Source organism: Triticum aestivum, chromosome 1B (genome assembly GCF_018294505.1).
Source record: "Triticum aestivum cultivar Chinese Spring chromosome 1B, IWGSC CS RefSeq v2.1, whole genome shotgun sequence".
Classification (NCBI taxonomy): Eukaryota; Viridiplantae; Streptophyta; class Magnoliopsida; order Poales; family Poaceae; genus Triticum; species Triticum aestivum.
The window spans coordinates 53,499,377-53,520,329 of record NC_057795.1 but is presented as its reverse complement, the minus strand read 5'-3'; the positions used below and the strand labels follow the sequence as shown (position 1 = coordinate 53,520,329).

At 44.5% G+C, this 20,953-nt stretch overlaps 1 protein-coding gene across 1 annotated transcript; it reads right to left on the bottom strand.

The window, feature by feature from the left end:
* Nucleotides 1-369: 369 nt before the first annotated feature.
* On the bottom strand, nt 370-16,727 carry LOC123076899 (protein GLE1). The gene is made up of 15 exons (XM_044499051.1): nt 16,586-16,727; nt 16,196-16,393; nt 15,960-16,100; nt 15,722-15,871; nt 14,987-15,107; nt 14,008-14,106; nt 12,682-12,936; nt 12,358-12,415; nt 10,889-10,983; nt 10,620-10,690; nt 6,296-6,377; nt 4,254-4,349; nt 2,410-2,493; nt 928-1,056; nt 370-573 (listed from the first exon to the last, which is right to left on the bottom strand). Coding segments are annotated over exons 2-15 (1,587 nt in total). The 5' UTR covers nt 16,198-16,393; nt 16,586-16,727.
* Nucleotides 16,728-20,953: the final 4,226 nt, after the last annotated feature.

Below are 20,953 nucleotides of genomic sequence, written 5' to 3'. Positions count from 1 at the left end.
GCGAATCAGGTGACCTCTACCAAGTGGCACTTCTACTACATCCGAATTTACCATCTAAGATGATCTTCAGCCGATTTGGGGGCTTCTCCACACGTCAGCTTACTCCCTCGACGAAACCGGAGCACTGGTAGCCATCCGGTGTTCATCTTCACATATGAACACTTTCGACAGCAGGTGCTGGGCGAGGTACCGCCCTTCCGGCTCCTCCAGATAAACCTTGTCGTTCAGATAATTCTGCAGACTGCTGATAGCCTCTGCCTGAACCTTTACGCCTTGTTCTTTCAGAGCTGGTATGAAGCGACGCGATATTACATCTAGGATCTTCATGAACTGCGATCCATATTTCTTGTGAAGCGCAAAACCGGCCATCTAGAAAGAATAGTCCTGGTTAGCTACACAGATAGTCAGACACAAAGGACAAAGACTCCTGATGATGATGCAGGTTTCTATCTTGAGGAAAGCATGAAGGGCAAAAGCACTGGCTGTAATGGCTGGGAGAGTATTGAGGAACACTGCCAGCCATTTCCATCCCTCGGCTAAGCCATGTGGATGCGGCACACCCTTGATTTCTGTCTGTACATAATGTTAGGCGGTCATATTTCTCTTCTATTCCCGCAAAAAAAAAGATCTCTTCTGTTGCAAAAATAACAGTTTGGTTGAAACAGAAGTCTAATATTGTGATGGCATAACATGGTACACAATAATTTGTCAAGGTCCATCATATGCTGTCACTGCACAAACCATGGCAAAACGTAACTTGGGTTTTACATGAGGTGTATATCGCTGCGCTAAAGTTTTAAAAAAAATGGATTGCAATTAACAGGGAAACAATCTGTTAGGAGGGAAAAGGCAGAAAAAAAATCTCAAACCACACTGAATTGTTGTTTTTACCAAACTGGTTATATCTAGACAAGGAAAGTCACACACCTGAATCATGGCAGCATACAGTTTGACGTATGCAACAACATTTACCAAATACGACTCAGTGCTCTGAGGTTTTTCATCTTCTTCCTGGTAGCCAATAAGCCTGTAGTAATCCGAGTTTCGTGCTTGTGCCTAAACAATTGCAGAATCATGAGATAATCCAAATACATGGGCCAAAATAATACAGAATAGTACAGATCTTCGAACCATAGATCACGTGCATTCACAGTCAAAAATCTGTACGTCAAACTGTGTTTGGCCCGTTGCCAGTTGACATGGCAGTGTCCACTGTTCGCCTCCACGCAGGCTCTGGTTCGGCCGCACGGACAACACCAGAGCATGGGCAGGCCTAGTCTTGCAGTTCACCGCCGAGCGCACATTATTTTTCGCCTCGACCGCTATGGAGGTTGGGAATGGCGTACAGGTTTTCTTCTGGGAAGATCGGTGGATTAGTGGGCGCTCCATCCACGAGATCATACCACTCCTGTACGCATGCATCCCCGAGCGCCACCACAAGCTCAGAACCGTCGCCAAAGGGCTCCAAGCCAACCGATGGGCGCAGGACATCCATGGCACGGTCGGCATCCATGAAATCGGGCAATACCTGCAGCTTTAAGCACATGATCGACCACACGACTCTCTCTGCCGAGCCGGACGCGTGCGGCACCTACTCCGCCAAATCGGCTTACATCGCCACGTTCAATAGCTCCATCATTTGTGACGCATGGAAGCTCACCTGGAGGAACTGGGCACCGCCACGCGCCCATTCTTTCACTGGCTCGGCTACCTGGACTGATGCTGGGCTGCGGACCGCCTTGCCCATCGCGGCCTGCAGCACCCTGGGAGATGCCCCCTCTGTGATCAGGCACCTGAGACCGTGCACCACCTTCTCCTAGCCTGCCCCTGCGCCCGGAAGATCTGGCACGAAGCTCTGCGCTGGCTCAGGATCCCCTGCACCCCGCCCGACAATGAGACGTCGCTCAACGACTGGTGGCAATCGGCGTGGCAGCACGCCCCCAAGCCCATGCGCAAGGGCCTCGCCTCCATGACCCTCCTCGTCCCCTGGATGATCTGGAAACACCCGTAACGACTGCGTCTTCAATCGAAGACGCCCATCGGTGAACAATCTGCTCACAAAGATCAAGGATGAGGCTGCCCTTTGGGCCGGCGCCGGTGCATTAGGGCTTAGAGCCATCACCCCCAAAACGTGGGATGTCCACTGATTCGCTCACGCGCATTGTAACTGCCTCCTAGGAGGATTGTAACCCAAACTCTCTCTTTTCAATGCAATGAAACGCAAGCTCTCTTGCATTTTCTCGGGAAAAAAATCTGAGTATTGAAATGGTGTATCTTTTGGCCACATACTCCAAACACCAAAACATACCAATTTCTTATTATTATTTGCAGCACCTCAAATGTAAGCAAGAAGAATAGAAGATAAGAAAACACAACAATGCTGAAAAGTTCAGTAATACGCAGACTTACATTTAAAGCATGCAGATGCTTTGGAACTGTGTACATGCAAACTTTGTGGAACTCGGCTAGAAGATAATCCATTGCATCTGGTACCTGAGCATACACATGTGCCACATGACAAAAAAAGATTGTCTGATTTTCCTTGTAGTTCTTACAAAAATGTGTTAAAAGATGAGTTAAGGATGGAATATGGAACTGATTGCACGCATCTGAACCCATAGAATAGGAAATGACACATCATGGCAATATGAGGACGCAAAACTGCATTTCAGACAGACAGATTGATAGCATATGTTTATGGCAGGATATCTACAGTGGCCCTGTGTTTATCAACAGGGGCGGAGACGGGGGGGGGGGGGGGGGGGGGGGGGGGGGGGGGGCAGGGGCTAGACACCCCCCAACCGTTCGCCCCCCACAGCAATTTACGTGAGGTACTAGGCTGCAATTAGGCCTTGTTGGTTACTGATTAGACTTAACCTGAAGGTTAACCTGGCACATAAGCCCAGAGAATTAGCAAACTACATAAGCCCAAGCCCACTACGAGCCTACACTCGTAACTCTTAAGCCATCGTGGCTTGCAAACTGCCTGTTCTTTTCCACCATAGCGATCTGGCGCCGCCAAACAATCAGTCAATCGTAACTTTGTGCCTCGCTGCTAGGGCTTGCCGCCGCTCCCCGTCCGCATGCGCCGTGGACGACCAAACCAGGACCCGCCGTGATTCAGCCATGGTGCTAGGGCTCATGAACTCTGTTGATTTTGCACTCCCACCGGCTGTCCGGCCAATCAGGTATTTTATCACCATACATATACCTATTTACTTGATTAAGCACTGAATTTTAAAACCAGATTTGTCTAAACAATCTACCACTAGTAGTACCACTATTTAGTTGTTTCCAGAATTACAGTATACAAGGTTAATTTGTACACTATCCTATACAACGATCTACTAATTTACTGATAATTAGTGTGTGTTTATTTTTCTAAAAGAAATATGCATCACATGATTGTTACTGTTGGAAATAAATACCTAAAAAGGTCAACTCAGATGAGATAATCAACTTGCTTGTTGAGCGAGACATGGTCATCATAGAGATTAAGTGAAAATAAATGTATTATTATTGCCAAAGCATATGCCTGGTTATCAATACGCTATCTATACCAAGACCTAGTATATTGTAACGTGTGATGTCTTCGCCCCTCTCAAGTCTAAATCCTGGCTCCGCCCCTGTTTATCAGCACCAAGTGGCACTTCTATATCTGAGCTACTCAGGCCTTGTACAATGCAAGGTGCTTAGGTTCTTGGAGAAATAAAACAGGCTTTCCTTAAGCACCGGTGCTTATTTGTACAGGGCAGACGCTTAATTAGGCGTCTCTCCTGTAAAAATAGGCACTAGTGCTTCAGAAAAACCCGGTTTATTTTTCTAAGCATCTCCCTAAGCACCTAGCATTGTACAAGGCCTCACAGAAACCATTTAAGTTTAGCATAAATTATATAAAAATACTTTTTGTCAGACATCAGTTCCCCAGAATTCCAGCTGATATGTCATGTAAGCAAACTATATTTTAGCTGCGGCTATTTTAAGTAATCACAAGTTCACAGTAAGTCCTGGTAAACAAGACTGCAGGATGTGCACATGTGCCTTCCAGGATGTCAAAGATATGTTATGTCTACCAGAGAAAGCTAACAGAATTCTCAACTTTAAGACACTTATTTTGGGACGGAGAGAGTATATAGTAATTTTAGCTGTTACATATTGAATTAACACCAACAAATTACAAATTGTAGGGATCAATTTACTCAGTAGTACCTAATGCGTAATAACACTATAAAAAACATAAAAACATACTGTACCTGATTAGTGACTAGTAGCATTACATAGCCACAAGCAAAGGCTAACGGTCCAAAGGTTTTGTCCTTTGTATTTCGACTCTTGACTATTGAAATCATCTGCAAAGCAATATCACGTAGTGTACAATATTAAGTAGAAGTTCAATATGTATGAAAATGTATCAAGTATAAGTTCTTTCTTTTGAGGGAATGTATTAAGTAGAAGTTCAATATGTGAGAAAATGAATAACAGTGTATAAGAATCTAAAATATAGTAGAAGGCCAGAAAAAATCTTAATCAGGAATGCTAGAGCACCCTTAAGATCACATTAGCAATTAGATAGCACGTATTCTTGGTAGTAAAATATCTTTTAAATTTGAACTAAATGAATGTCATTAACTCATTATCCTCACTTGCTCTGTTACTCGTATAAATATGTAGGCCCATACTATTCAAAATGCTCTTTATTTCTCACGTGTGTCATAAGCGATACCACAGAGCATGTAGGCCCAGTTCTTTTGCCAGAATCTTGAGATTCTTCCAGAATCCGACCCCTACCTAGCTTTTCCCAGAATTTTTGAGCCTCATTTGTTTTTCAATCCTATCTAGTTATGGTCTAATTAGACAGGATTGTAAAACAAATGGGGCTCAAAGATTCTGGGAGAAGTTGGGTAGGGGTCGGATTCTGGGAGAATCCCCAGATTCTGGCAAAAGAACTGGGCCGTAATAATACTAGAAGATACATTGTTGAGTTAAAGGAATTCATCCCCATTCATAACTCCATGTTTCCTACATAAAACTTGCACGATTGTGCTCTCCCTTTCTTGCGAATAATTCATGATTGTGGTTTCAAATACACAATTTTGTAAAGTAAAAAAATGCATACAATTTCATCAGTAGTTAAGGCACCATCATTACAGCATAAGTAGGGTAGCAGGGGAGGGGGGAAAGAAATTAGGTAAACACTAGTTTACTAATTGATTGCCTGATCATAGATGTATACGCACCCCTGACTATATAGGGAAGCTTGCTTAGTTCTCAAGCAACCTAATTGAAAGGATACTAATCTGTAACCCTAACCTTGCCAATATATATTTTCTATTAAAATAATCTGGCCATGCACATAACATATGAAGTTAACTGCATGATTCAAAGAAGAAGAAAGCGCCATTTCAGGCTAGAAAATTTGAGAATTTATCCATGAGATATTGAAAAGTTAATTATGTGAAAATAAAAGAGCATAGTTGTCACAAATAAAGCAGGTGGTTTTTGAAATGAGACTGTTTGGTTTTTTTAATTTGTGCAATTTTTCTTGAGATTTTCATATTCAAATGATTGAAGCATAGGTACTAATATGCAATTAAGGGGCTGAAGCAGATAATAAGCCTAGGAAACCTGTACTGATACGTTCAGGATTACCAGCCAGCAACCCACTATTTTCCAAACCCTGCACAGCATGGTAGCATTCTGGGGTGGGGATGCTCTGAAATATAACAGATGAAGTACCGCTATATCTTTCCTAAGATTCTTTTTTATCTGTAGTAATTTGATCAGTGTGCACATCAGCTAATGTTCCACCTGGGAGGAATGGCTACATAGTTTAAGGGCTAAAACGGATGTCAGTATGCTTGGTCTTTACATAAAAAAGGGGTAGATTTCCACAATTACTAGTTCCGATCATACATGGATGCTTAACTCTGTTCAGAACAAAAAATAGCAGCCACGAGAAAACACACCATCTAGACCCTTGATCTAGACTGTAAATGCAACAAATCAAGTAGTAATACCATGTTTCTCCCCAAAATAAAAGGCACCACCACCATCGCACCAGCTAAAGTACATACGAGAAAAACAGGAGTTGCTAATGATCGTGTTTAATAAAGAAGGTGTAAAAGATTCGATTTACGTTTGTAACTCTACTATACTTGTTAACTTGTATAGAATTAATCCTGTCAATAGCCATGCAATGCATGATCATGCTATAGGCCCCTGGATTTGTTTGATATGCCAGACACATATCATGATGTTCTTCTAAAAAGAAAATGGAGCAGCTAAAAGTAACTACCTTGTCTGCAAATAAACGACAAGCAATTGGACGTGGACAATCTTGTCCATCTAAAGCTTCAATAAGCTCACTAGCCCTGGTTCTGCAAGGAACAATGAGTAAGGATTCAAGGTACATAAGAGTTCAGATGAAATATTGACCTAAACAACTGGTATGGACAAAAAGGTAACTAACTAGTATTTGTGTTTATCGTGCATAACCAATTGAGAAAAAGAAGATAAGTGAACAATAAGTCAGAACTAACAAGCTTGTAGGCGTGCTCCTAAAATTGACAGCAACTGATGCTTAGAAGCATGCATCCACAACTTGAGTAATTGAATGGTGCAAGCAAATGGACCATGCAGGATAAACATGAACTTGAATTGCTACTAGAGCAATGTTATTACGCACTAGTACAATCCGATGGCTGTTATTCTCACGTTCAGCTCCAGGTTGTTATTATCTCGCTCACAGTACATAATTTGTAAAGAGAAAAATTCACTATAGGCCCTATAACTTGCACTGGCGGTCACCTTAGTCCCCGTAGTTCAAAATACCCGAAATACAATCCCTAGACTTGCTCTAGGGGTTCACATACGGTCCATTCTACAGTTTGCTCTACGTATTCGCTGATTTGGCACATGTCAGGTTGATCCACTTGGCGGTTTGACTGCCATGTCGTCTCGTCCGTCTAAATACGATTCGAACCAAGGGGTTCTTGGCAAAATCGCCTAAAATAAAATCCTGCCCCTGTTCGGATCGAGCTCTCCTCCCCCCTCGCTCTTCTCTTCGGCCGGGACATGACAACCTCCATGGGCAAGGGCGACCCCAGGGTGGGACGTGACGACGAGATCGACCGTGTGGTCGGCATCCTCTGCCGCCGGAGCAAGAACTGTGTGGCCCTTGTTGGCGCCGCGGGTATCGGCAAGATGGCCATCACCGAGGGCCTCGTACAGTGCATCGCCGCGGGGAAGGTGCCCAAGCAACTCGTCGGCGCCACCTCGTGGAGCTCGACCTCGGGGCCATGGTGGCTGGGACGCAGTGGCGCAATATGTTCGAGGAGCGCATGAAGGGCGTCATCAGGCGGGCCGAGGCCTCCGGCGGCAAGATCATACTGTTTATCGATGAGATGCACACGCTCATCGGCGCCGACAACTACCAGCGCCGGAACGACGCCACCAACATGCTCATTCCTGCTCCGGATGGCCATGACCGCCGGCCAAACAGGAGACGCAGCCGAGGCACCCCGTCCTTCTTCCGGCGTGCCCCGCCGGTCTTGAGGGTACCAATAGCAGGATAGCGCTTGTGTGGTCGGCGGCTGCAGCGGCCGCGCTGTCGAGCTGGGAGAGGCGGAGCAGAGTGCACACGATGCTCTCCCTGGCCGCGGGCGATGCAACGGACTTGAGCGCGCGCACGAGCGGCCGTATCATGACGGCCTCGACCATGATGGCCTTGTTCTCGTCGCAGATTGACAGGTTGAGCAGTGCGGTGACTCCGAGCGGGTCACGGTGCGACAGCAGCACGACGAGCGGCCGCACCGCCCCGGACGCGGCGATGCGAATCCGGTTGTCCGAGTTGTGCTTGGCGAGCAGCGGGAGCTCCATGGCCGTGCAGAGAAGCGAGTCCACCGACGCCTTCGGCGACTCGAGGAGGAGACGACCTGACGAACAGGACGCTGCGGTCGACCATGATGATTTTGCACCATCCTCGTCGGGACGTTGAGGAGGGAGTGGCAGGATAGCGACGTCGTGGACGTGCATGCTCCCATCGGACACGACCTCATCCTGCGACTCGACTTCAGCCAGTCGCATCCACCTGCTGCCATTCTTGGTCGGCAACCGCACATGGTGCTAGTCTCCAATCATGCGCCGGCGTCGGTGACGTGTGGAGGCCGGGCGTTGTCCGAGCCGGCGGTGACCCGCGCGACAGCGTTGACAGTGCTCTTGTGGCGGCGCCTGCGAGGGCAGGAGCACCCGTCGCGTTGGCCAGAGCGGCTGGCCGGCCGTAAAAAAATTCTCACTTCAAATGCATAGAAGATGCAGAGCCTTCTTTTCTCTAAACTCAAATTTCTCATTCAGTTCAGATAAAGGCACATACACTAGTTTGCTTAGCAATTTTTGCTTCACTTGGCTGCCGAGTTCAGAACATAATATTTTGCTAGTGAATCATAATCAATTGGAAACTAGAAGTATTTTGAACTCTGTAACCTGTCAGTCCTTCCACTGCACAACGGTGTTCAATTATGAACTCAACGTCAGGGAGAGCCAGGATTCTTGAGTGATCTTAGCTAGCACCAACGACGCATCAGGAAAATCTGTCATATTGGGGCAAGCAGCAGAAGGGAAGATGGACTGGGCCATGTCGAGCAGGGGCGACGGCAGCAGCATGGGAGGGTGCGTACTCTCAGCAAAGAGATGCAGGAGAGGATGACAGGCAGAAGCAGCATGGGGGCGGAGGCAGACAGCCGGCGGCAACAACCACCGAAACTTCACGAGGGTGGACCATGCAATCGTCGACGAGGACCACCGGAGCGTGAGGCGGGCCTTCTGCACGCACGGAGGGCCATGTGGCGGGGGACATGGTCTAGAGCGAGTCGGGTGTAGTCCGAGCTCACTGCCGGCTTTTCTTGCTTTATGGCCAGGGCCGTCACCGGGTCGGAGAGCGTGACCAAGTTCTCCTCTGAATCCTTGGTCACGGCGGTGTGGGGCTTGGCTTCCTTCCACTGGCTGAAGTTCTCCATTGAGCCGAGCAAGGCTGGGTTCTGGCACGGTGTCGGCGCCTCAGCTACAGCGCCAGTCTGGCCGGCGGTCATGGCCATCAGGAGCAGGAAGAGTGACTCACTAATCGTAACACCTAATCGCACTAGGAAAGCGTGGGGGCTCGCCTAATACGGCGCGCGGGGGCTCGCCGGCAGCGGCGGGTCTCGCGAAGGGTGAACGCCGACGCGGATCGCAGCCTAGCCGTGGCCATGGGGAGGATTAGCTAGGTTTTCGAGGCGACAAGGGCCAAGAAGTTTTTGCTCCGGCGGCAGAGGATGCGGACCACGCGGTCGATCTCGTCATCACGTCCCACCATAGGGTCGCCCTTGCCGGCGGCGGCTGTCGTGTCTCGGCCGAAGAGAAGAGCGAGGGGGGAGGAGAGCTCGGTCCGACCAGGTGCGGTGGGGGCAGCTGTTTTGTTCTCTGGCGTTTTGCAAAAGACCCTGCTTTCCTGCGTATTCAGGCAGACGAGATGACATGGCAGTCAACGCACGCGTGGCATGGGTTGACCAAGGCCAGATCAACGAATACGTAGAGCAAATCGTAGAATGGACCGTATGTGAACCCCACTACGGGGACTAAGTGACTGCCAGCGCAAGTTATAGGACCTACAGTGAATTTTTCTCATTTGTAAAAGTACTACGTAAGAATAGGATTTATTTGATCACTAGATCAGTCTGGTGGCATGTTGATTGCATCATGCTTCCTTATGTAGCCATACAAAACAGCTTCTTCCGGTTGAATCAAATGTGTTTGTTCAGCTTATAGTACTACTTCCTTCTTTACTGAACCTACGGATGTGCAACCTGTTTTCTATTTCCCAAACCATATGGAATCACTACAATAAAGATAATCTTTCAAATGAAGAAAACAAGATTCTGTCACTCAATTTTCTATAGATAGCAATCCTTTCACTTTTGGCGAGTGCACTGAATCACTTCTGTTGTGGCATTTATTTAACCATTGTGATGATTTTATACGGGAGGGAGTTCTACCACTTGATTTAACTAAAGTATATGAATAACTAATTATGTACTGCATTTGATATTTTCTGTCACCCAACAACAGAAATGAGTGTTTTTCTTGAAGAAACAAGTTCTTGCTAGTAGCCATTACTGAGCTAGAATGTAGCCAAAATAGCATTATGGCTTGCGTATTAGTCTGAGACAGCTGTTCCCACTATTTCAATCCAAAGTGATACGAAAATATTTTGTGAAAGACTACACCTACTTCATTAGCTATAATGGCAAAAGGGTGGACGTAACACAAGATTATGAATCCACAATCTCTACCAGGTTTATCTTAACACTTAGCAGCCTATGCACAATGATTAGGATGAGGGAACTATATGCAACAACAGCAGAGCGCTGGAAATAACTTTAACCTTGATGCCTTATGGCATATATTATGGTTGTCATTTCTTAAGAAAGATATGGCAACGATGTGGATGGTTCTTCAACTTTGCAATAGCCCTTATTACCAAATTAGCTCAAAGTTACCACAATAGTAGCTTTCTTGTATTTTACAGGAACTTATCTGAACTGAGCTCTAGGATTTAAGAATTGTAATGTTAGTTGTATACTCACTTGACACTGTCAGTAGTTGGTGTAAGTTTACCAATTGACTTCCCAATTTGTCGGCCATATTGGCTATACTCCTGCACAATACAACATGGTATCAGTCAAATACAGCCATACAGGTAAACAGCATGCTACATACAAGTCAGGGGCTAACATTTGGCAGTAAAATCGAAATTGGGAAAGGGTTGACAGATATGAATTATCAGATCAACGATTTGCAGCAAGTTGTTCAAAAATGCAATTGAAGACCGAGATCTTTCAGAGAAAAGTAAGACCTTGCTTAGGTAAATATTTGAAGGCACTTGATCATGTAATGCGCGCCTCCGCGATTCCGCTTCTAATGCGATACTATCAGCAAAAACTTTGATTCCTGGTATTAATGAGACAATTAATTAATTTACCGCCACCCCTATAAATCAAGCTACAACAGATAAAAAAAATCTTGAACAAGCAAGAACACCTCAGCCCAAGTTTATATTAAAAACTGGAGCGATAACAATGGTGTACCTCCATCTCAAAATATAAGACGTTTTTTAAGGCTACTTTAGCCTACAAGAACATCTTATATTTTGAGACGGATGTAGTAGTTGGGAACCAACAACTCGTATAGATAGCAATAGCAATACTTGATACAAACATGAAATTTTTGATGAATAATGAAGGTGAAAATACCAAAGTTCTATTTCCCTGTGTGTGCTTAAAGTGCACAATATGTGTTTCATGCAAGCACTGCACAATCCTTGGCATGGTTCCTAGAATCCAATGCACAGAATTTGAAGAGTAAATAATGCCTGCAGTAAAACAACTTGGCTTGCTGGAGAACTTTAGACTCCAACATCTCACAAAACGCTCATCTGGCAGCCTGGACTTGGCTTGAGGGAGCGCACACGGCACGCCATATCACTATCACTTCCTTCCTTGAATATGTCAATCAATTGGATACAGGGAAGCGATTATGAGGATTCCAAAGTTCCAGGGGGGGCTGCAAAACATATGGAGGCCAGGAGCCGCGTGGGCTCATCATGATCAGCGCACGTGAGACTGCCCGCGCACTTTCCACGTGGGAAGGCCACGTCGGTAGTAATGTCATGGCATAGTTTGGACCATAAGTGCCCCCAGAAGCCAAGTTTAGGGTACTGAACGAGCATTTTGTAAGCTATTGTACTGCTCCCATCACTTCCTCGAAATTTAACAATACAAGCTGGCCCATTGGCAATTTCTGAAGAATATAAGAAATAGCTTCTGCAAAAATGTATATCTCCACCCAGGTTGCGAAATAATTTGAAAAATGCATGGATGCTATTGAACATGGTAGTATATGTATACTTGCAAAATTTGGTGAAAATATGACTCCATCCACAAAACACACAATAAACAAATTTTGCATCTTTGGATAGCATACTAACTACTCAACCTTGTACTAGTTTGTTAATTTTGTATCAGATTGCAAGTGTACATGCTATGTCCAGATGAATATTCATGAAAAAAAATCAACTTATTTCGCAACTTTTTGAAATGGACGAACGGGAGAGACATTGGGTGCGATTGATCCGGTTTGAGAAAATCCGCTTTAATAACTTGTGCCAGCACTCAAGTATAGAAAACGACATAAAATTGTCGAGTTAGAGAACGTGCAAACAAGCATTTGCACAGCTTTTCATTAAGAGGATGAAAAACATAGGTACAGGAGTTTAGAGGTAGCTTTAAAAGTATTGCAAGTCAGTTCTATAGAAGTCAAACACACCTGGTAATTCTGATTTGACTCCAATGCTGTTCACCGTTGTTGCATGCAAAACACTGTTCTGAGAAAAAAAATAGAATAAGAAAAAATGTTTCCTGAAATAACAATTGCTAGTACAAAAAATCTGAGAAAAAACAGAATAAGAAATGGGAGGAACGAAGTAACAACCAACAAAATATTAGATGCAACAAAACCTGATGAAACTCAACAGTCTACTTTGATCGATACAAAACAACACACCAAATGTTACAGGAATGGATTAAGGCCCCAAATACCACAAATTGTATAGAAACAGATTAAGTGAACAACAAATTCGAGCAAACAAACCTCTGCTTCTTTTCTAGTCCTTTCCTGATTTACTTTTTCTTCCTTCATAGATTGATCCCTTTTTTTAGCTTCTCCAACAGCTGCATCATCTCTTATTCTACGTTCCACAATCTGGGATTTCTGTTCATGATCCCTTTGTACCAAAGACAAGTGTTTATCAAGTACTTCTGCACTACAAGAAGCAATAAGGTAACATGATACTGAGTATAACAAAACAGTGTTATAGGCTAAAAGTTTTACGAAATTGTGCAACATATATCATGTGAATCAGAAGATAATCTACCCACAATCTCTACCAAACAACGTTTCTGAAAAAAATGGAACTCTGAAGAATGAATTGGAATGTTAGGCTTTAAATGGTACAGTTGTCAGATATTGTAATGACAATGCGCAGAGTTACAAAAATAATAAACAATTAATCATATAACAGATATAACAGAATCTACTTCTAAAACAAGAAGGCAAATGGAATTTTGAAGGAGACACTTGTTACGAAAAAGATATTATCATATCAAAGCCCCAATAGAAGATCCCTTAGGATGCTAAGATGGATATATGGTACCAAAGCGGACAAATCACACGACCAAATATTGTTTTCAACATTTAACCAAACTCGCACTTACAAGCATACTAGCATAGAGTATACTGATAAATTATATGCATGCCACAGCTAAACCAGTAAGAAAGAAAAGGCAAACCCATTACAAACTAGTGCAGTTCGCATTTGAATGCTGAAACCTAAAACTTCAATTATTATTTTACTCCTAAGTAGCAAACTTCAACAAATTATGATCAGGGATGTTGTATATGGTGGAAGAATCACTAAACATAGTACTCCCTCTGTCCCAAATTACTTGTCGCAGAAATGGATAAAAATGGATGTATCTGGAACTAAAATATGTCTAGATACATCCATTTCCGCGACAAGTAATTCCGGACGGAGGGAGTATTAGACTAATAGAGTAGCGGCAGACTGGCATTAGTCATCAGTCATCCGATCAATCTAACGGAGATGTGTCTAGTAGTTGTAGTAGTTGTGCATAAGAGGTTGCCAGTGTCTGAGAGGCAACACACAACCATTCACCCCAGCCGCCATACCCATCAAAAGAGCCACGGGTATGTCTCTCCCGCGACACAACAGTTATCATGAATTAATATAGGACTAGTATGAGAACTCTCTTTGTATCTTTAAGTGATCCAGTGAAATATAAATTTCTCTGAAATTTCTACAAATATCGCAGTATAGTTTTAGAAGCATTACAAATAAATAAGTTAGTACATACATTTTTCTCTGGAACTGGACATCCAGCCTTCTATCTATCTCTTTTCGTGATTCTGCATATTTCTGAAGTCGGGCAAATGCAGAAATTGTTCTCTGGATTTCATTTTGATGGCATACCTCCAATGAAGATAGCTTCCTTCTAACTTCCTCATGAAGATCAAACATTATGAGTGAAGAAAACAAAAAACTAAAAGTACTCCGTATCAATTAAGGCTGTATACACTGTGGCCAAAGCAAGCCAATGACACCATTAAATAATTGAATTCAACAATTGCATGATGAATATTGTTTGATCCACAAAGGAAATTGTCATCGCAGATATACATGTCTAGTACAATGATATTTTTTTACTTTCTGTCCTATTATCACATTAAATGTGTTGTAGCTTAAGAAACGGCAGTATTGTTAAAATCCTGGAGGAACCCATACTCCACAAATCAGCTATAAATCCAAGATGCAAAAAAAAAAAATACACAAACGAAAAGCCGCTAAGTGTATGGAGAATAAATGAGTCCCGGGATGCAATAATAAGAAATTTGGTTCTTTGGGGTCCCCATTATTTCGCTTCATGGGTCGTAATATTCGTTGTGCAAAAAAATTGTGTATTTGAAAATTTCAACATCAAGTTGCCAACTAACGAAAGTAACCTTGTTTTCTTTTAGTATCATATATACAAATTATGTTCAAAATCTTGAGGTGTGTTCTATCAATATCAGTATGGCATGTCCAGTAAGCATAAAATCAACCAGTAAGCTCCATCTAGATATTGAGACTGTAAGCCAGACAAGAAGATAGTGCGCAATATCTACATGCCCGGAGCACTTAAAAGGTCGTTGTAATGCACAATCCTTTACAGGAAAAGACAGTGAACGCGGTATAACTAATAGTCTAATAGTTACTCTAAATTGCAATGGGTGCAAATGGCAAAAATTAATGGTTTATTACTGATACATCAAAGGAAAATCATTAAACCATCACTAGCATACTGTGCTTATTAAAGAGGAACAACAAAGTAATACACACTTGAATTTTCAGATGATGCTCAAGTTCCAGCTCAAGCAGAATGCTCTTCTCTAGGCTCCTTTTCTCCATCAGGTGATATGGTGTACTGCTGCAATTTATTTCATCTCCAGAATCTTCAAATCTGCTAGGAATAAATAAATGGTATAACTTAGCATCAGTATGTGGTTAATGAACTGTGATGTGTCCCCACAAAAAATAAACGAAATCGGATGTGGTTATTTTTTAAGCTGTTGCAAAAAACAAATAATGAAATGGGCTGACTGATGATTGTCCTCTCACATTTCATCTTATGTGTTCCGCAATGAAAAGCTAATAACTGATTAAAAGATAAGCAGGTAGCGGAACACTCAATTTCCAAAAGCAGTTCAATGCGACGAGGGTACCATAATCCAATCCACCCCGATGTCAAACGGAGCCTTAAAAAATTGACATGCCTAAACTCATAAAGCAGACTTCTACAGTTCTGCAGAGAAACAGGAATGCAGTAGGCACAGTTAATGGCTTGATGGTATCACTATCCTTTGCAGATTGTCCCTAGGACCAAAGGCTATCTTCCTTACAAGCATACAGCTAGGCTGGCACTCAAAATTCCAAATGTCTTCCTTCTTCGTTGAGGTAACGCTTATGAACTGTCAAATGATCCAATTCAGGTGATATTGACAAACTACATTGTGTTAATTTCACAAGAAAAATGCAACTGACTGCAGGGACCAAATTGCAGTACCAAACTCTCACCCGGATTCGAGATCGTTACATGAGAACCTCGCCCCTGTGGTCACAAGAGCCCCAGCATCGTCATCACTGGTATTGTCTTCCTCTTCCGAGTGGTCTTCCTCCTCAACCCGCATCACAAAGGCCTTCTCCCCCATGTTGCCAGTGCTAGCCCTAATAAATAAACAAAAACAAAAAACAAGTACAGTTAAATGCATCCGCAAATCAAGCAAGCGTAAACTGCGAGAGTGTTGCGAGATACCACTCAGGCGGCTGCTTGAGGGGCATGGGCGGCACCGAGCTGCGGGTGGCGTCGAGTGCGTCGGTGAGGACGTCGCCGAGCGTCCAGCTCGGGCGGGGGTCGAGCGCCCTGGGGAACCGCAGCTCCAGGCCCGCCAATGCCCTGCAAGGAGGGGCGGCAGGGATGAGGGTCAGTACCGAGGAACACCAGCCAGATGGACGCGGCGCGGGTGCGGAAAACAGGGATGCGAGGATTACATGGTGGCGGTCGTCGCCGGCGAGACGGGCGCTCCGCCTATAAGGCCGGCGTCGTCTTCCTCGCGCGGAGCTGCCGGCGCTGGCTTCCTCGCGTGGGACGGTCAGGCCAGGCCAGGCGGCCCCTCGGCGCCCTTCCTTCCCCAGCGGCGCCCTGCTCAACCCCTTGCCCCCGATTTAACAGCCGAATGAAATTCCTCTCTGCAATTGAGCGAGAGGAGGAGTTAGCACCGTGCCCCTGCAATCAACCGCGTCGGCGTCCCCTCGTGCTCAGGCCGCCGCCGCACCACGGGCCCACGGGCCGCCGCGCGCCGCTGCAGAAGCGAGAGCGCGGGACAAACGGGAGGTCGGGGGAGAGAGGGCGCGGGATGAGACAAATGAGGGAGGAGCTACCTGGGTCGCCGCAGCCACCGCCGTCGTCGACTCGTCGCCCTAGGTCCGGCCCGCCGCCGCCGCCGCCTACACGGTCTGAAATTTTCGTGCAGAACTGTGCGCTCGCTGTGCCCCGCGTCGTGTGTGTTTCGCGTCGGTGTGTTCTTTCGTCGGCCCGTTTCGCGTCCGGCTTGTGGTGTGTTTGTCCTGTTTATTATATGGGCCTCTGTTTTGGCTATGCGGGCTGCGTTTTGGATTTCATCGGTGATGAAGTATGTATGAACTGTTTCATAAACCTCAAAAAAAAATGTACGAACTGTTTCATTTTCATCCCCTTAAAAAAAACTGTTTCATTTTCAGTTCTTTTTAATGGTATATGTCTCAAAAAGAAAGTTCTTTTTAATTATGTCTCAAAAATAGTTCTTTTTAACGGTGACTAGCTTGAGGATTTTAATCCGGCCCGTGGAATTCGTCAGGGAGATCTCATCTCGCCATATCTATTTTTACTTGCAGCAGAAGGATTGTCATCATTGTTGACCTTGAAAGGAAATAGGAAAGATTTAATTGTGAAGAAGGTTGCTTGTTAGCCATTTGCTTTTTGCTGATGACGGTCTTCTATTTATGAAGGCTAGTGCAGCTGCAGCTCATGAGGTGATGCGGGTTTTGGATCTTCATTGCAAAGCTTCAGGGCAGCGTATAAACCTTGACAAATCATCTGTATATTTTAGCAATGGAGTACCGAATGAATTGAAGGAGGCAGTCAAGCTTGCTCTTACATACAATCTGAAACTCTAAGTGAGAAGTACTTGGGCATATGCCCACAAATGTTAGGAAATCAACCAATGGTGTTTTTAAGTATTTGAAAGATAGAGTGTGGAAGAGGGTACAAGGATTGATTGAGATGATCGTGTCAATGGTTAGGAAGGAGGTTCTGATAAAATCAGTTGCACAAGCATTAACCACTCACTCAAAGGGGTGTTTCAAATAACCCCGAGACTTTGTGAGCGTATTGATAAATTGTGAAGGCAGTTTTTGTGGGGTGCAAAAGAGGGCAAAAGGATGATAGTGTGGGTATCTTTGAATGATATGACACAACCGAAGTATTGGGGGGGGGGGGCTTCAAAAAGATGAAACTATTTGATTTGTCCTTGCTAGCTAAGCAAGAGTGGAGATTGATTTTGGTCAAATTTTGAAGGCAATGTACTATCCCAATGATGATTTCTTTAACTACCCAGCTAGGGGTGAGGCCATTAAAAAATGTGAGGTCAATTCTGGAGGGTAGAGAAGTATTGAAATTGGATCTGGTTAGAAGGATAGGTGATGGACAATCTACACACATATGGATAGATGACTGGATCCCAAGAGAATCCATGATGGAACCTATAGTACAATTAAAACACACTGGTGGAAAAAGGGCCTTTGGTCGCGGTTCGCAACTGCCATTAGTCGCGGTTGCGCAACCGCGACCGAACGGGCGCGACTAAAGCCCCCCCCCTTTAGTCGCGGTTGCTTAAGAACCGCGACTAAAGGCCCGTCCACGTGGGCGCCAGGTGGCCGTCGGGGCAGAGGACCTTTAGTCGCGGTTCTTCTGGCCAACCGCGACTAAAGGCCGCCGCAGGTTTAGGGTTTTAGCCCCCCCCCCTTAAACCTGTTTTCTGTTTAATTTGTATTGTTTTATTTTTTTGTGCTTTATTTTAATTTTGAAGGAGTTTCATATATTCTACGGTACTACATACATGCATATGAATGTACAATTTCAAATAAATTTGAAATTAGAACCAAAAAGAATTCAAGAGGAATATACAATATATATTCAATATCATCGGATGACCATATACAATTTTGAACAAGTTTCCATACATGATTTAATGCATATAAAGTTCTACGTCCTCGTAATAGTGTTCTCCTTTAGGATGGAGGACTTCCCTGCTGAACCATCCAGCTAGTTCCTCTTGAAGTGGTCGGAAGCGAGCTTCTGGACTAAGCATCCACCGGAGGTTATTCCTCTGAGCATTGGTATCACTCGGAACCCGCTCAGAGGTGTATCTCCGGATCATCTCACAGACATAGTATCCACATAGATTGGTCTCCGGTGGCTGAATATCCCCAGCATTCTTAGCCTTTAACATTTTGAATTCTAGCTCTTTTTTGAATTCACCGACCTTTGTATCTACGAACCGTCTCCAAACCCTATGAGGCAAAGAAAATTAAATGAACAAGAGAGTTATTAATTAGTTACTTGATATTAGGAAATGAACGAAATAGGCCGATCGATATAGAGCGCAAATGAATGAAAATAATTACTTCTGCAGCATTCTTCTCATGCCGCCCCAAAGCTTTGGATCCATATTCACAGAGTCGTGGACGAGACATTCTGAGGTGTTAACTTTAATTACTAGCAGAATCCAGTGGAACCTGCGGACACGATACATGCACAGTACGTCATGCATAACTCATCGATTAGCCGGCCACATACCATGCATGGAGTAAACAAAAGAGAATGTGCTCAAGACAGAAACACTCACTCAAAATGGTAAGGAAATAGAATATCACTTTTGAGTTCCTGCTTTGTAAGAAACTGCCACAGGTCTGCCTCCACGTCGGCGGGGTAACGCTCCAACACATGTCCATTAACGATGTGTGGGTCAATGAACCCAACATCATGGATGTTCCTTACTCTGCATTCCTTAATCTTCATTCTGCATGTATAATAGCGGACACAACAATATAGTTAGGACATATATATAGTGCAGGCAATATGAACGAGATGGGGTAGAAATTAATAAATCACTTACAGAACGTAGCAACTGATGATAGATTTATCGAGCTCGCGCAGATTGAAAAGCTGGAACAATTCACTCAGTTCAATTTGTACATAGTAATGTTTGAAGTGATGCTCATGTCTAACTTCCGCATAAATATATTCTTTGGCGTTTTTATTTTTTATGTAACCCTTGTACCATTTCAGCAGACCTTTCATTTGTGGAGGTAGATCCTTTTCCTGCGCAGGCTCGACGAGAGGCCCATTCTTGACATATGTAATTACTACCTCCTTCACTGGCGCCTCATCAAGGCCTAACAGTTCACGAAGAGTAATACCTAAGTTGGCCGCTTGTTCTCTGGCACTCGTTACAGTCAATCCCTGTGCTGCCGCAGCTTGTATGATCTCGGGGGCATCCGGACAGAAGGCTTCCACTATAAGCGGGGCAATCGATTGTTTACTTTGTTCCCCGGGCTGGGCAACTTGTTTCCCGCTTTTTTTACTTTCGGCCTTCTCCCGCTCTTTGTTCTCCTTGAACATGAGTGCTTGCCTGCGAAGTTCACGTGCATAGTCGTTAGGCAGATTCTTCGCGGCTTGGGACGGTGTGCTCAAAAATGACTTAGCCCACTTCTTTTGCTCATCAGAAAATACTGGCTTGGGCTCGGGCTCTCTTTTCTTCTTGCAGTCCGCCTTCCATTTCTCCAAATCAGCAGCCGCGGCCGCGTCGACTTCCTCGGCACTACGTTCCCAAGGCCTTGTGGGGAGAGGCTTCAGTGATGGCTCCGGTACCTTTGTGGTCTTAGGTACATAAGGGTCCGGGTTAATAATCCAGGACTACTTCTGCTTCTTTGCCGGAGGTGGATTGGGGGGCGGCGTCTGATCACCCGCCGGACGAGGACTGGGGGGCGGCGGCTGATCACCCGCCGGACGTTGTGGACTGGGGGGCGGCGTCGGCTGACGTGACGAGACGGGGCGGCAGACGACGGCGTCACGGAGAGGGGAGGCGAGGACAACACATTTATAACCCTCGCCGTCCCCTCTCGATCCCTAAAAAACACCACGCGCATCGCCGCCCCCCTCGCCGCCCCTCTCCGTATAAACAAATTGTCCGAACAGAGCTTGGAGTAGAGTGGCTAGGGTTTGGCCAGGGATGCGGATGGAGACGAATATATGTGGGGTCGGGATGGCCCATGTGCAGGGCGGGGGGTGCTGGCCACACTCTTTTTTCTTTTCTTTTTCATTTCATTTCATTTTTTCTTTTCCTGTTTTTATCCTTTTCATCTTTAAAACAATTCAGTATATCAAAATATAGCAATGAAAAAAGATATTTGAGAAATCATAAAATGTATGTGAATTCAAAAAAATGAATCATAAAAAATTCTTTTTTTTCTTCTTCTTCCTTTCTTCTTCCTCTTTCTTCTTTCTTTCTTCTTCTTCCTTTTTCTTTCTTGTTTTTCTTCTTCCTTTTTCTTTCTTCTTTCTTTCTTCTTTCTTTTTTCTTCTTCCTTTTTTTTCTTCTTCTTTTTTCTCTTTCTTTTTTCTTCTGTTGTTTTCTTCCTTTTCCTTTTTTCTTCCTTTTTCTTGTTTTTCTTCTGTTTTTCTTTTGTTTTCTTCTTCTTTCTTTCTTC

Bases quoted from the DNA above. Each gene is read 5' to 3' on its own strand.
- LOC123076899 (XM_044499051.1), bottom strand. The intron at 14,107-14,986 runs GTGTGTATTACT...TTCATGAGGAAG, and splicing joins AGCATCATCTGAAAATTCAA to TTAGAAGGAAGCTATCTTCA. The intron at 2,494-4,253 runs GTACAGTATGTT...GTGTATGCTCAG, and splicing joins TGCTACTAGTCACTAATCAG to GTACCAGATGCAATGGATTA.